The following is a 16,842-nucleotide window of genomic DNA, read 5'->3' as shown; positions in this document are numbered from 1 at the left end:
ATACGACTACGCCAACCGTAATAATGGGGATTGTTATTTATTCCCTGGGGTAGTCGGCTGTATAGATGGAGCCCATGCGCACATTGGATTTGCACTGAATTTATCAATTAATATTTCAAACTGTTGTTTTGTCGTTATTTTCACCATATTTTTGATACACAAAAATAATTAATCATGCAAATAATCAACAATTGTTACGAAAATGTTTTTTTTCTTTCAATTTTACTTCCTGTTTCTTCGAAAATATTCACTGCAAATGAAAAATAACTGGTTGCTGAAAAGTAGCCGGTTCGTCAACTGAGATTCGCAACTTCAGTTGAAGGTTGCCATACATAAAGTAATTTTGACAACTGGCAACTCCACTCAACGATAATTGCTATCGATAATCGACCCCTAAGTTTTATTAAATAAAATAATCAATTTAATTTCAATTAAAATTTTCTTTTTATTCACAATCAAGGAAACAATAGTGTGTACGTACATAATAATAATATTCAATAAAAAAACTCTTGAGGTTTCTTCTTTTTGTTTTGTATGCAATTGTTACAAGTGTATATAAGGAATAACTTCAATATATCATCATGTAGCATAACATTAGAAAATTACAAATTATTACTCTCCATACAAGAAGAAGATACATACAATCTACATCTATATCTATATAAATGTGTTGTTGATATGAACAATTATTATTAAATATAGCAAGAAGTATCGTATTCTTGTTCTCTTTTTCTGTAAAACTCAAACTAATTTTATTTGAATAGCTTTGAGTTGTAACGAAATATATTAGAGAATATGATTGGGAGTTATGCATGCACAGGATGTTTTTTTCTTTGTGTGATTTTTTTCAATAAATTTAACAAAATAATTTTTTATTTAAATAACAAATGGTTTCTTCTTTTAGGAGAAAAAAAAAAAATTAGCAACAAAAAAAATTTTTAATAATTTTTATAAAATTTTAAAGTCTTTCTTAAAGATGGTGCGCAGTGTTAGTTCACAAATAATATTTGGAATTTAAACTCACGCAACGTTGTGTGGGTGTGTGGTTTATAAAAGAAATCAAATTAATATAATCTTCTTTCTTTTAAATATACAAATAAAACATGTTGTTCTAAAAGGCCAAAAATCTTAACAAAAATGATGGAGGGAGGAACACCCTCCCTCATCCTTCGTTGGTTATAATTTTGTGAGCAATATTTGCATGCATGGTGAATTGAGGAGGATGTTATTGTTTATATGGTATTTGTTTTGTTTTTCTTTTCTTATAAGGCAATTATTACTGTTTTTTGTTTTCATATATGTGTGTATGTATGTTGTATATGTGGTGAATATTCAGAAATCTATAAAGATGTTCTGATTAACTGGTTTAACTATAACACTAGCCTACATTTGTTGTTGTTAAATATTTGTGTGTAATAATAACATTATTAAAAAATTACCTTCTCTAATAGCTAAGTAAACAATTTGTTGTTGTGTGCTTATGTATGTATGATGCATGCATTAATATGTTATGATGAAACACGACGGCGATGATAATTCGATTGTTTTAAATACAATTTTTTTTTGTAGAGGACGTGTTTTTTTTTTCTTGATAGATTGGTTGGTGGGTGTTGTGAAAAATGAGTTTGTGTTTGTGTCCTTTACATATCCATTTCAAACATCATAGCATTCTTGTGATTATCCACATCTGATGATGATTCGGACTCCAGTCTAGGTCGATTATTTTTCTGATTGGATTTTTTGTCCTTGTTTTTATTGGAACCATTTTTATTATTTGCTGTCACAGCAGCAACTGCAACCGTAGAATTGTTTTTCGTTTTTAAATATTGAGCACTGGAATTGGAGGTCGGCAGTGGTGCCATAGGCTAAAAAAAGAGCAAAAAGAAAAAATATAATAAAATTAGTTATGTTTAACTTGTGAAGTTGAATTATTACAGGAAATGTTTGTATTGAAAGCCGTTTAAAAAAGTATTTGAAGGCTAGATCCATATAGTTGTTGGATTGCGAAAACTTCGCATGGTGTAGTGAGCATATACTTTTAAGCAAGGGTAGTCTCTTATACACTCGGGAACGATTTTGCTCGAAAAATAAACGAAAATATTTCCAAAGAGGCAAGAAAGACCTTCTCTTATATTCTTATTTTAGAATATTGATATGGAACCACGTTTTTGTCTCCGAGTCCGAACGACGTGACGCCACTTATAGATACGATTTTTATATCCAAAATACTCAGAAAATGTGGTTAGCATTTTGCTAAGGGCCACCTCCGAAAACCATGATATTATCGTCGATCACCCGACTTCATAATCTCTGACTGTCGTTCTTTTCTGAACCATGGAAAAGCTAATGGTCAAGATTTCAGAGAGCTGCCCATTACCTCAGATTCTCGGGAAGCTTAGAAAACAGCACAGCTGCAGCCGCTCGATTAGCGCGTACCGGAAATTAGACCAAAATTTCCAACAGAGGCGACAGGACTATCAAATGGGCGTGAACCCTGGAGACCAAGAGTCATCGAACTTAAGGTAAGGTCACATTAGGCAAATATTTGCTCCAGTTAGCGGCAGTGTGCGCTTACTGAGAGCAAGTGAGCGTAAATTATGCATTGACATGTATGCTCACTTGTTCTCAGTAAGAGCACACTGCCAGTCACTGGAGCAAATATTTGCCTAATGTGACCTTACCTTTACACTTCTAGTCTACATGCTAGTAGGCGAACATGGCAAAAGGAGGTCGTGTTGTTTTTACCGGCAGTCTATAGAACATCCCTAGAGTGAGAGGGCCGAGGATGAGCAATGTCACAGATGGCATTCGAAAATCAAAGTCTTTCGAATCGTTTGGCATACATGAAATCTCAATGTAATGTTTAAGAAACTGGATGAACCCGGAGTTGAGTATTCAACCCAGAAGCCAGGCAAGAATGCCAGCAGAGGTGAATCAAAATCGGTTCTGATTTGTATATAGCTCCCATATATATTTTCGGCCGATTTCACGTATTTTCTGTACAAAACACGCTATATATTTCCGATTTCGATGAAATTTGCAATGTGTGACTGAATTCGGTCTGGAAATAAATGTGCCAAATAATATCGAAATCGGTTAAGATCTGGATATAGCTCCGATTTATATTTTACATACTAACAGTGGTGTAGGGTATCATATAGTCGGCCCCGCCCGTCTTTGATCCTTTCCATACTGGTTTTATTTGGAGTTGATTCATCCCTTTTGCCTTCGACATCCTCCACTTTGAGGGAGACTCTGCTTGTGCAGCACCTTCCTTTGAAGTCAAGAGAGGTGAATATTTCGCGGGCAGAGCCACCATCGCTCTCAATTTGACCTTTGGAGGCTATAGGGGTCAATGTTGACTTGGCCTTTTCGGCCATTGGGGTGAATAAAAGCTTATTCAATTCAGGATTTCTCTTGGGTAAGTGAGGATGTTTATTTTCAAGCTTGCTCATCACCCCGAGATTAATCCTGATTAATTTGATTTCCCTCATCGAGATGGACCATATTTTCCTGTCAGTTGAGGTGGTAGTTTCATCCTAAAATTCGGCCTCCCTCATAATACTAGTTTTATCGGCCGATTGTCGGTGTGCTGGTGCTTCCGATGGTCCTGGCTTTAAGGAGTTACGTGCTTCTGTTAGCGCTACACAGTTAAAGAATACCAAACCAAGCCGAAATGACGCCCTGAAGACTGTAATGCGTACCTCCTTAAAACACCAGTGGACCATATTCATGAGGAGACGAAGATGTTGTCGATGCACTACCTGCTTGCACATCAATAGAGATCTTAATGATCAAGAGAGAGAGGACCAAAGATGCAAACGAAATACTAGTTTTATAGGCCGATGGTCGGTGTGCTGGTGCTCCCGATGGTCCTGGCTTCAAAAGTTGCGTACAGTTGAAGAATACCAAACCTGCCGCAATGACGATCTGAAGACTGTAATGCCTGCCTCCTCATAACACCAGTGGACCATATTCATTAGCAGACGAAGGTGTTGTCGATGCAGTACCTGCTTGCACATGAAGAGAGATCTTAATGATCAAGAGGGAGAGAGGACCAAAGATGCAAACGAAATACTAGTTTTATCTGCCGATGGTCGGTGTGCTGGTGCTCTCTATAGTCCTGGCTTCAAGGAGTTGCGTGCTTCCGTTAGCGCTACACAGTTCAAGAATAGCAAACCTGCCGGAATGACGCCCTGAAAACTGTCTCCTCATAACACCAGTGGGCCATATTCATGAGCAGACGAAGATGTTGTCGATGCAGTACCTGCTTGCATATCAATAGAGATCTTAACGATCAAGAGAGAGAGATTATCAAAGATGCAAATGAGAACGAATTTGATCACACAGATTATACACAGATTAAGGAATGTTTTATTTACCTAGATTAAAATTAGAACGACACTCGATCTTCAAGCTAAAGCTCAACCTGACTAGAGAGCACAGAACATCTTCTCTTGCTTAAACGTGGACACACAGGACATTGGTTATTAATAAAAACAGGGATGGAGGAAAAATTTGTTAAGGAATGTTTGTTGTGTTATTTGATACACTAAAAGGTCTCAAGGTGTTTGTTTAAGCAACCTTAGCCAATGTAGAATATTCTTTATCTAACAATGCCAGGAGTGCCTGTCATTTATATGGTAGACAATAATAACTAACCTACATCAAGTGAACACATCTTTTGAAAATATTCACATTGATATTATTTAATCTCTATTAAATAATAACTATAAATAAAAATATTAATAGATAAGATGAAGAAGAAGCAGAATGGCCTATAAAATATTCAAAAGAAAAACAAATATAGTATTGATAAATTTAACAAGAAAACGACATACTTGGCCTAGTGCCATCAATTATTTTATGTTTGTTGTTATTACTCTTTACAATGTCTGTTTTTGTTCACTTGTTGTAGATCAAAAGAAGAACATGCACCCTTACCATGGCACTCACTATCACTGAATTCGATAAAAATAATGGTTATAAAAAATAAATGAAAACTGTGATTTAGAAAAACAAATAAATTTGCCAATTTACAGTAAAAGATTCGCACGTCATCACAATAATTTGGCATCAGGCGAGGAGTGCAAATCTCGTTAAGTAAATAAATGAATACATAACTGGCAAAAATTGTTGTTGATAAACAAAAGACGCAAGACTTGTACTCAAAATGATGTGTAGCGTTGGGGTAATTTGAGATAAAAACAAATTTAAATTGGCCACACATAAACAATGCTGACGGTGATGGGGATGATTTTATGATCATCATGGTGGCAGGCATATTTAATGTTTGGTGTCGTTGACGTGGGTGGGTAATAGGCAGGTTGTTAATAAAGATAAATATGTCATAAATGGGCAAGTGTTTTATCTTCAATTTACCTTATTGTCTTCATAATCTGCGGAATCACCTTCGCTAAGACGCCGCTGTAAAGCTTTTTGTTTGCGATCACGACGTTTTTGATTCTTTTTACGTTGACCCAAGATACTGGAATCCAATCTGAAAGATAATTGTAAGATACATTTAGTAAATTGAAATAATGATACATTTAAGACGGAAGTAAAGTATTGAAATAATAAATATGGAAACAATGATTTTTAGCTAGTGGCCAAGTTGGGATAAAGTCCACGTGATATCTTATTTGTGGATCAAGTAGATAGGAGGTCAAAATCAATGTCTGCACTTGATATGATATGGGAGAAGTTTCCCCTTATCCATATAAGAATGTTTCCGAGGAATAGTTTTTAAAGCTAAATCTATGGCCATAGTGTTTACCAAATGGATATTTGAGATAGGAACCATTGAATGTGTAAGTCGACAACGCACAGTGGTGGCACTTACATGACAAGGTGTGACAAAAATACTTGTAGATAAGCTATCGAGCTGAAATTTGTATCAAAGGCCCGTAGCGGGCTACAAATACTATAACAAAAATATTGTAGCCCTAGGTCCAAGTTTTCGCGTTGTTACCAAATAACGAATAATCCGGATTTGAAGTATTTTACTGTTACCAACACATTTTCCACCGAATTTGCTGTAATCCCGTACAAAGAGTTATAATTGTATAGTAAACCTGCCCGCGAAAAATTGTCGGTACTGGTCCATGATTTGGTTTACTTCCTCTATGATTTAAGGTAGTTTAAATATATTAACAGAATGTTCAAAAGAAGTAGGCTTTAATAACGACCTAAGAGTTGAGAACACCACCTTATAAGGAAATGGGATATCGCTTCACTTTTGGCCACAGCCTCCATATAGGGTTACCATCCTTTGGTACTTGGCACTTTATAAGATTTAACCACATTAGTCTGCAGAATTACTTGTATATTATTGTCGCACTTCAAGACCCTTTGGAAAGAGAAATCAGTGACATACACCCAAGCCTGGGAAGCCAAGTCACTATTTGGTTCTATACTTGACTTAAAAATAAGATCAACAGTGGTTTCTGGTGGTAAATATCGGATTTACCTGATAGTTTATCTAATTAGGAACTGGAGTAGTTGCCTACTTCTCAGGAAGAGAACATCTCTTACGAAATTTGGGATAATTTATCATTGACAAAGGAAGATGAACCCATGAACACGACAGTGATCTATGTCTCCACCTCCAGTTATGAGCGGAAAGGAATTTCATTTGATAAGATCGAACATCATCTCACGCAATTAAGAGGGAACTTCGTATCAACGTATCCCACTTCAGGAAGAGTGGTATCAAATTCCTCAGAGATAATTTCACGTGACTCCTCATCTACTTAACTCCTAGTGTTATTAAATCTCGTTTAGGAATGTTATGCTTCCGAATTCTTCTGAAGCACTAGTAGGACTTAAGCAACAAGAGCTTAGCTTTGTGCAGATAAATTTTGCAGAACTGATGCTGCCAAAGTTCTTCAAACTCTCCTGACCTTAGACGTCGCCCAAATCCAGAGGTCCGTACTGCCATTTAGTCCGCCTCGAAGGGATGACGAATAGGAATGAGTGGGTGCATGATAACAAACTAATTCCGGACAGATTACCATTTTCACAGATGGGTCGAAGATGGAAGAAGGAGCGGGAGCTGATTTGTATTGTAAAGAACTGAACATCAGGCAGTCATACGACCTTAGCGATAATTGCCGAGTATTTCAGATAGACGTTTTTGCAGTGTTGAAATCTTTAGAGCTGTTAGTGGGAATTACAAATTTTGAAGGTAGGGCGGTCACTTGTATATGTGAACAGGCAGAATGGACTAGGTTCCTTCACCATAAAAGCTTTTCAAATTGTTAGGTACCAGGGCACTGCAATGTTGAGGGAAATGAGAAAGTAGATGTACTACCAAGACGGGGTTTCCAGCCTGCTGATCTAAAGGCCAAATACACGGCATCCAGATGGAAGACAACATCATAGACACGACAACGTTTCTTATTATTGACGAAATCACATCGGTGCGGCGGTACCTGGGCCATGGGAATGAACCAGTTCAATTTCCGTTGGCCGGTCGCATAAGACCTGATTTGTGGGCTTGCCCACATGCTCGCTTTTGGCGTAGTTTATAAAACATTTTTGTTCACCATTCTGTGATGTTTTAATAACAAACCCCGGTTGAGGATGGACAAAGATTACATCGACACATTTTCATCCTTAATTTGTTTGATTTCTTCTTCATAGGGTTTACCATTTTCCGGATCTTTAATATAATCGAGAAAAATATTTTTGCCTTCTGACCTATGTATAATTGGTGGGCTGTGTGAAGCCACCGTTTGCTTCTTCCTCGACAAACTCAACAAATTCTACTTTGAGAAAACCGTAGGGCATGACCCACCTGAATACAAGTATATCCCTACTCTCACGTAGCAGGCTCTGTGAAAATAAGGAAGAGACTGAGACGATCAAGTACCTTCTCTAACGGTGTCCTAGTCTAATGAACAAGACATGAGGTTGCATTTCTCCCTCACTTCTTTTTAGATCTTCCCAGCAAACCAAATGTCGGATGTCCGACACGTCTGAACAATTTCGGAAGCAACGTCGTTCAGATTTCGTTACGATTTCTAAACGATTTTTCGGAGCGGAAATAGTTCAGATTTTGTACCGATTTCGGAACGAATGTCGGAAAGAAACTTCATTTCCGAATTTCCCAAGGATTTTCTTCAGATTTCGTTACGAAATCGATACGATGTCGCTCCGACATTTCGTTCCGAAATTATGTCAACCATTTCATACAACTTTCGTTACGATTTCGGATCAGACATCGGACGTATCGTCCGAATTTTGTTCCGATTTCGTTAAGATGTCGGTACGATTGGTTTGCTGGGTTCTTACGTTCTTCTCCATCTTTCCTTGTCAATTTTAGTCAGCCGCTGCCAAACGATATATCTAGAAAAAATGTTCCTTGATACGTGCTTACTGATTTCAAAGTAATTTCTTTCCTACTGATTTTTTAGAATTCTAACAATATGATGTATAGTTGGTTTTGAAACCGGTTATGACCCATAGGGTTAGGTTATTATATTAACATAAATAAAAAAATAAAAAAAAATTGACAACAATTTAATACACTTACCTAAATACTTGTTTACGTATAACTTCACTAAAGCGTACAGTTTTCTTACAACTCTCCGATAGTCCGACAACATTCTCTTCGGGTATATCGCTGAATGATTGTGAAAAACGTAAAGCATTAAATGCATTTGTCATGCCGTCAACGGAGGTGGAATAGGCCGACGACGAGCATTCATCAATTGAAGAGCATGAATCGGTTAGCGATGGACGTGGACCATAACGGCTATAATGTTTAAGGATACCCTTATATGAGCAACTACCAGCACTAAGGCTTATAACGCTATCACGTGATTCCGAGAAACTACGTTGTTTGTTGCGTTGTTGTTGTCCCATGGAATTCGAATTGTTTACATTGGATGATGTGTTGGATGGCACATTCATTGAAGATGATATGGGATGATTGGGAGGTTTTGTTGATTTCTCACAACGTTCTGGTGAAGAATCTTCATCATCTTCATCGTCGTCGTCATCGGCATCAGCATCTGCCTCATGGTTTATAATGGTAGTGGAGGATAATTTCTCCTGTTTTTGTTGTTGATCTTGCAGCTGATGTTGTTGCTGCTGATCTTGTTCCTGCTGCTGTTGATATGCTTTAATGTCATCACAGGCTGATTCAGATAAAGAACGTCGCTTCTTATTTTTACGTTTTTGTTTTTTATTCACTTTCTTGGAGCTACTTTGTGTTAATGAATTTTCTCCATTTCCTGTGGTACCACTATGAGTATCTTCATCTTCTGTGGTATTTGCATTGCAGGTAGAATTTTCGGCTAAATGTGGTTTAATTTCTATATCAACTGATTTATCACATTCTGAACGTTCTATGGTTATATCCAAATTGGATTGTGTTGTGGTTGGTGATTTGCTAACCTTTTGCCTTTGCCTTGATTTGTGGGCAATTTTAGTTTTACCATAAATCGAATACTCTTTGAGATGTTCACTATCTAAACCAGCTAGATAGCTAGTTAAATTCTCGGCAGTTTCACTGAGTTGTAGATTTAGAATGACATTGTTTTCCCAAGCCTCAGCTTCAACACCGGTGATATGTATGTCATTTTTACTTTCTGGCAAGTGGATATAAAAGGCATAATAAGTGGGATAATAACCCGTTCCGACAGAGCTAAATTGCACATGTAGGGAACGTTCTTGCCTTTGCATTTGTATGGAATCCTCTTGGACATTGCGCACCTGCAGTATAAGTGACATGGTGTTATCCAAGACATTACAATCAAATTTATTGGGAATTTGATAATCCACATTAGCTTTGAGAAAACTCTGTAGAGAAGTATCAACATTATTCACAGCCTTTTTTAAAACTTCATCCAAGGATGATGTATTCAATTCTTCTACAGGAGAGTCGGTGTTACTTGACGACGACAGCAAATCCTCGTTTAACATATCACTTTCCACACCACTATCTTCACGATTCAAGTGAAGCAGTGCTTCATGCATTTCCTTTTGTTTGGCCAGTGAGGGCTGTACTACGGGCAGTGTTATTACCAAATGCCTGGTATCCACATCAAATTTGGCCGTGCCATTTTTCTCATCTACCCTTAGGGGCAAATCTAAATTGAGACGATATTTAGCTCCTGCTCTGTCGCTGAGCAAAAATATCGATTTCTCTGTTACATCTAATTGGCATTCATTGCTGGAATTCAATAGAGGCAGTTCTATGTCTACAACTAATTCCCGAGGTTTGGTGGCATTTAGTTTAGCATCTAATTCATTTGTATATTGACTGAGATCAACATCGTGGCGATGTGTTAGTGTGTACTTTGGGGTGCAATATTCGGATTTTTTGATCGTTTCCATGGTTTTTAGGGGTAATATTTTAGGTTTCTCCGATTCGGCTGAGGGTTTTGCCGGATACATGTGCTCCAAAGGATGGGGTTCCTCAGCATCCTTATAGGGATTTTTTGATAATTTACGTATCACAGTGGGTCGGGGTAATCCTTTGTATTGTAATTTGGGGAATTTGATATTGACACGATCGAGTGTAACCTAAAAAGACCAGAGAAGGGTTAGTTAGTTATATTGGCGAGGTATATTTGTTGCTATCTTACCTTATATTCCCTTTCTACGGCATCCAGTGCTGTATCTACCAGGCACTTATGAAAGGCGGAATTCTTTTCGGCCAAATACAAGGCATCCGGATGGAAGACAACATCATAGACACAACAACGCTTCTTGTTGTTGTCGAAATCATCACGTGGCGGTGCCTGGGCCATGGGAATGGACCAGCTCAATCCCCGTTGACCGGTCGCATGATTTAATGAGACCTGATTTGTGGGCTTGCCCACATGTTCGCTTTTGGCGCAATTTATAAAACATTTCTGTTCACCATTCTGTGATGTTTTAATAACAAACCCCGGTTGAGGATGCACAAAGATTACATCGACACCACGTTCAGCCTCAATTTGTTTGATTTCTTCCTCATAGCGTTTACGATTTTCCGGATCTTGTATTTCTTCAATGTAATCGAGAAATAATTTACGAAATTCCTCCTTTTTTAATGCCTCCGATATGCGTTCAAATTCGTCCTTTGTTATATCGAATTCAGATGCTTTTGATGGTGGTGATGCAGAGGATTTGGTTGCCTTCGAGCAGTTGGATGCTGGTGATAATTGTGCAGGAATTGTATTATGATGGGCGGTGGATGGGATCGTTGTAGCAGAGGACATAGCCGATCGTTTTCCGTATGCAGTTTTATGGTTTTGATTTTCAACAACAGATGTTTTGGACTTTCACACAAGCGATCCGTTTTGAAATTCTTTTTTTTCCTTCTAAACAACAGATAGTGAGTTTCTCAAGCTTTTTTTTTAATTTGTAGGTATTTTTTTCAACAAAATGTGTTTTTTTTTTGTATTTGTTTGCTAATGTTGGTTTTGTTGTTGTTTTACGTTTTTCTTTTATCTGAAATTATAAAAACGAGTTAAAGAAATTAGTCAATACACACTTGAAGATAGTAGTTCGTAATCATTATTAGTCGCTCATTTGTTTTATGATAGCGAAACATGTGAGCCGGTCGATAAGTCTTGAACAAACAAAACAAAAAACTTATCTACTAAATATCTTATCGCTAAAGAAAATTTCGGCCTTGTTTTGTATGGGGCTTCATCTTTTAATGTTGTTGTTTTTAACATTTTTTCTATATTTTGATTCTGTTTTGTTATTAAAATGACACAATTTCTCCGGCAATTGTTTTCTACGACGTCATTTTGTTAAGAAATTCTGATAACTGCTAAGCGTTGATATGTTTGTGACTCAATTTAAATTATGGCATAAATTAAGGGGCCATTTCGAAATAAACACTATCTAACATTGCTAAAATCGAGATTAAATCTAGGAAATATGATTGAGTTACAATTTTTGGAACATAAAGTTATAGATGTTTCCCACGGTAAGACCCAAATAGGTGCTGGAATGAAGTTATAATATTCCTATGAAAAATATAGGTCAACAGGGTGTCTTTAACTACGAAAATTGAGGTATATGAAGGTACATTTTCGAATCCGGCGCCTCGATTCAAACTAAAGGCCTTGACATATAAGAAGAAGCATGGCATTCTTGCTGAAGTCGACCTAATAAAAAGATTTCAGAATCACATTTGAATTAGGTCGAACTTGGTCTTTAGTCATTTACCAGATATGACTTAAGCAACAATGCCATGCTTCTTATGTGTCGAGACCTTAATTTTTCCAAAAGCACTACTTTTCCTGCAATTTTTTTGGGGAGTCAAAATCTACTCCATTCAGTTGATATAAACTCCTACAGGGAGCTGACACTGCAAGTTAACAGGCTGGTCGGTGAGCATAAGCGGATCAAGTGATTAATGGGTCGATTCCGTATTGCGACTCGAGTCGTGTCGCGTTGCCAGTTGAAATTTTTCCATTACGTATGGCAAAAGTCGCCCGACGACGACAAATTCTGTCGCCATAAAGTTCATTTTCTGGCGACAACAAATTAGCTGTCGCCATGCATTTTTACAAACGAATAAAAACGAAAAATTTAAACGTAAATAAGATTTTCATTTATTTTATTGCCAACAAAACGTTTAAACTAAAATATCCTTTTCCTATCAGATATAAATGACGAACATCTTCCTTTTGTGTGTGTTCCGTCAATACAACCGACAAAGCCCGGGGTTTTTTTTTTTGTTTTTTGAATAAAAATAGTTTTTATTTTTTCCTCTTCTGTTAATTTGGAAACAATCCAAATTTTACACAGTTTTTCCTCTATTAACTCCAGAACTTCACTTAATACCTTTGACAATGGCTGAGCCATCCCGAGGTTAAAGTCATTGCCATGGGATCTTTGAAAGCTTCCTTCTGCAAAAAATCTTAACGCAGCACACACTTTAAGGAGTGGCTATATTGCTGTTGAACTGTGGGTTTTTTAAAGTCATTTTTAATGCCTCTACTATATAAATAACTTCGACTTTTGGAGGCCGAAAATAAGCATTCAACATAAAAAAGGATTCGATTTATCTCTTAAGTGTCGCCTGATAGATGCTACGTTAACTATATTTTCTTCACTATCATCAAAAAATAGTTCCACTGAGCTTATCATTTTAGAAATCAAAACAAAAAACGCTCCGCTTCATCGCCGATAACTTGTTATCGACGAATATTTTCTATCGCTGTACGTAGTACAATTTTTAAATTTCGTCGCAGAGATGATTGACGACGCTACATGACTCGCGTCGCAATACGGAATCGACCCTTAAATTATCTTAATAAGTGAATTGTGGTTTAAGTTACTCTCGAACCCCGGGAATGGAGGTAAATAGGACCTCAGTCACGTTTGGCGACGTTACGCTGTTTAACCCAAACCCAACCCAGCATTAAAGCTATGCTTCTACGTAGGTTTTCATGCTGCTATAACAACAACAACATGGATGATGTTGTGAATGTCATCAGGAACGCCAAATCATCCAAAGAGTTGGGTCCTAATGGAATCTCCATGGTAATGCTGAAACTTATGAATATGCCGCCGAGAGTCGAGTATCTCACTAAAGTTCTCAGCCTATGGCTAGCCACCAACATCGTTCCTAAAGTTTGAAAAATGGTCAGGGTTATCCCGCTACAGAAGCCAGACAAGGATGCCATCAAAGGTGAATCATTCAGACCGATTTCGCTTTTGTCGCCCGTAGTAAAGATCATTGAGGCTTTAGTTCTCTCCAGCGTCAGAATTAACTATTCAGTTGCCGATCATCAGCATGTGTTCCGAAAGCAAAACATCACAATTGCGCATTTTGAACGCAGGTAGAAAGCAAACAATTTTATTTGTGATGCATTTGGTTGCATTTTTGAGGAACAATGCATAAGTGTGCAACTGAAATATTTTGACGAAGTTTAAAAATTCCAAAGCATCTGAAGAAGCCCAAACCTCGTACAGTGAAACAGGGAGCTCCCAAGGTGGGGTGATATCACCGGAACTGTTTAACCTCTACCTCTCCTGACCCCCTCCAGATGTCATTGAGATCGTAACGATTTTTTCTCAACGCGATGAATATGCAAATATCCGATACTAAATCAACAGACACTCTGTTCAACACACGGGCGGCAGAGGTGAGAACAGAGTTGAATGTCATTGTCAATGGTAGCATAATTCCGACCAGAAACTACCCCAAAAATCTAGGAGTCACATTCGACAGCATGTTCATGTACTCCGCGCATGCCACAGCTATCTGCGACAAGCTGAGATTTAGGAACGAGGTCCTTAGCCGGCATTGGGGTGCAGATAAAAAACCATGTTGACCACTATTAGGGTAACCCTAGTACTACCACATAAAATGCAACAATCTGGCAGCATCGTAGCAGTGTTGCATGCATCAGTAGTTTTAAGTTATTATCTCTCTCTACTCATTGTCAGTACACAGTCATTTAGTTACTTTGCAACCACCAATTAATAGACATCTCATCTGTACATATTTCGTCATATTTCATTGTTCTTCATAATTAATACTTTATTACAACTCATAAAACAACTTAAAGTTTTATTCAATAAATGAATTGATTGTTATGTTTAAACATCGTCTTTCATTCAATCGACCACCTCCGTAAGAACATAACAATTTGGCGACGAGGATTTTGGAACAAAGATGTATCATTCTCGCTAACAATTTGGCGACGAGGATTGTGAATTGAAAACAGCACTCAGTAACAAAAGGAATTTCACAATTTCATCAGAACTTTCAACAAGGCTGCGTAATAACATCAAGACATCGCACACAATAAAAGTTGTGGCAGGAAGATTTTCAAGGAAAACATCAAAACGCACAGGCGCAAGTTCATGAGGAATATTCTAACAAGAATTTTCAAGAAATCTTCAGCGATCAACACTCACACTAACAACAGTTTGCAGTCTCACATATACATAAATTTTTTCATCTCAACACACACACCACTACAACGTTGGGAATTTCATCATTTTTGCAGCGCACACATACAGACATACGACGGCAGCGTCTCTAACAAAATTGTAACGGCTGAAAACACAGACACTAGAAAAATCTAGACATGTCGGAACAAGCGAATATTGTAAAATTACTTGCACAGCAGCAAGAGCAAATAGCAAAGCAGCAGGAACAATTTGCGCACCAACAGGAATTACTAAATAAACTCACACAAATCATCGCTGGACAACAAGGTGCAAACGCAGTTTCATCATCAGTTCCAGGTGGAGAATCATCAGTGGCAAAAGCCCACCTCATGGAATCTTTAGCTAATTCCATGACGGATTTTCACTATGAGCCTGACAGTGGTTTATTATTTGAATCGTGGTACAATCGTTTCAAACACATCTTCGAAAGGGAAGCAAGTGCACTGGACGATGCAGACAAAGTAGGACTTTTGTGGAGAAAAATGTCCAACCACATTCATGAACGATTCAAGAATTTCGTGTTACCAAAACAACCTCAAGAACTTTCATTGGCAGACACAATCAAGCATCTTATAAGACTATTTGGCAGAACAGAAACACAAGTAAGTCTACGATACAAGTGTCTCCAAATCACAAAGATGGAAAATGAAGATTTTAAAGAATACGCTAGTCGTGTCAATCTTCAGTGTGAACTTTTTAAACTGGATGACTTAACTACAGACCAGTTCAAGTGTTTAATTTTCATACTTGGTCTTAAATCATCACAAGACAGTGACATCAGAATCCGTTTATTAAGGCATCTCAATGAAAGTAAGGAAGTAGTCAACTTAGAAAAGCTAGTTGATGAAACACAAAGTATTTTGGATTTGAAAAGTGACACAGCACTAATTGAGGGAAGTCAAAAACAGTGCAACAAAATTGGTAAGCCTCAACAAAAACAAAAGATACCAAAAACAGCATGTTGGTATTGTGGAGATATGCATTATGCAAAACATTGCCCCTACTCCAAGCACAAGTGTACCAAGTGTCAACAGATTGGTCACAAAGATGGTTTTTGCAACAGCATGCACAGGCAGAGCAAACCAAATCACAACAACAACAAACATCAACAAAGCAAAACCAATCATGATCAAAACTCAGAACAGAACAATGTGAGTCATCAGAATTTTAACAACAACAAAACAAAATTCAGCACAAAAACAGTATCTACAACAGATCCAGTCAAAATCAAGCAGGCAAGAAAATATGCTACAGTGAGTATTAATTCAAAGCAAGTGAAACTACAGTTGGACACGGCATCAGACATTACCATAATTTCCAAATCAACGTGGAAAAGAATCGGAAAGCCGGATGCATTTGAAACCACAGACACCGCCGAAGATGCAGGTGGCAATAAACTCACATTTTTTGCAAAACTTTTTCCAATAGAAGTGTCAGTTGCAGGAAAATCAAAAATTGTGGATTGTTACATTTCAAATTTGGAATCATTAAATGTCCTAGGCATAGATTGGATTGAGAAATTTAATCTATGGGATATTCCAATAGCGAAATGGTGTCATCAGATCAAGTTCACAGGAACTAAGTCATTTAACAATGTTTATCAAGTACTCAATGCTCACTTTCATCCCAGCCCAAATAGGCAAGTCAAAACAGCACTCAAAAAAAGGGAAGAGGAAGGAGCGACCGCAAAAGCATCTTCAAGAAGAAAAACTCACAACGTATTCAACGTTCATAAAAATCTATGTTCATCAGTCATGGACAGAAATCAGAAAAAGGAAAGTCAGTATAATTCCAAACACGGAAGTCGCATCAAGGTACATGCAGATCAACTTCAAACAAAAATAGGCGATACTTCTGCTTCATCAAACAAATTATCACCTTTGGACATATTACTTCGAGAATTCAACATTAAATTGCCGTATACAG

At 37.4% G+C, this 16,842-nt stretch overlaps 1 protein-coding gene across 2 annotated transcripts in view; it reads right to left on the bottom strand.

Moving 5' to 3' along the window:
- Positions 1–425: 425 nt before the first annotated feature.
- The window catches only part of Nop17l (PIH1 domain-containing protein Nop17-like), a 38,542-nt gene continuing 22,125 nt past the window's right edge, over positions 426–16,842 (bottom strand). For both annotated transcript variants that reach the window (XM_073957053.1, XM_073957052.1), the window contains exons 2-5: positions 10,596–11,445; positions 8,537–10,533; positions 5,383–5,500; positions 426–1,865 (exon numbers count right to left, since the gene is read on the bottom strand). In XM_073957053.1, coding sequence (XP_073813154.1) covers positions 1,641–1,865; positions 5,383–5,500; positions 8,537–10,533; positions 10,596–11,213 — 2,958 coding nt within the window. In that variant the 5' untranslated portion in view covers positions 11,214–11,445 and the 3' untranslated portion in view covers positions 426–1,640. The remainder of the gene's footprint in view (positions 1,866–5,382; positions 5,501–8,536; positions 10,534–10,595; positions 11,446–16,842) is intronic.

The sequence above is a fragment of the Musca autumnalis genome, unplaced genomic scaffold (genome assembly GCF_047663935.1).
Source record: "Musca autumnalis isolate F117 unplaced genomic scaffold, ASM4766393v1 scaffold_5, whole genome shotgun sequence".
NCBI lineage: Eukaryota > Metazoa > Arthropoda > Insecta > Diptera > Muscidae > Musca > Musca autumnalis.
This window is presented reverse-complemented; position numbering and strand designations above follow the sequence as displayed.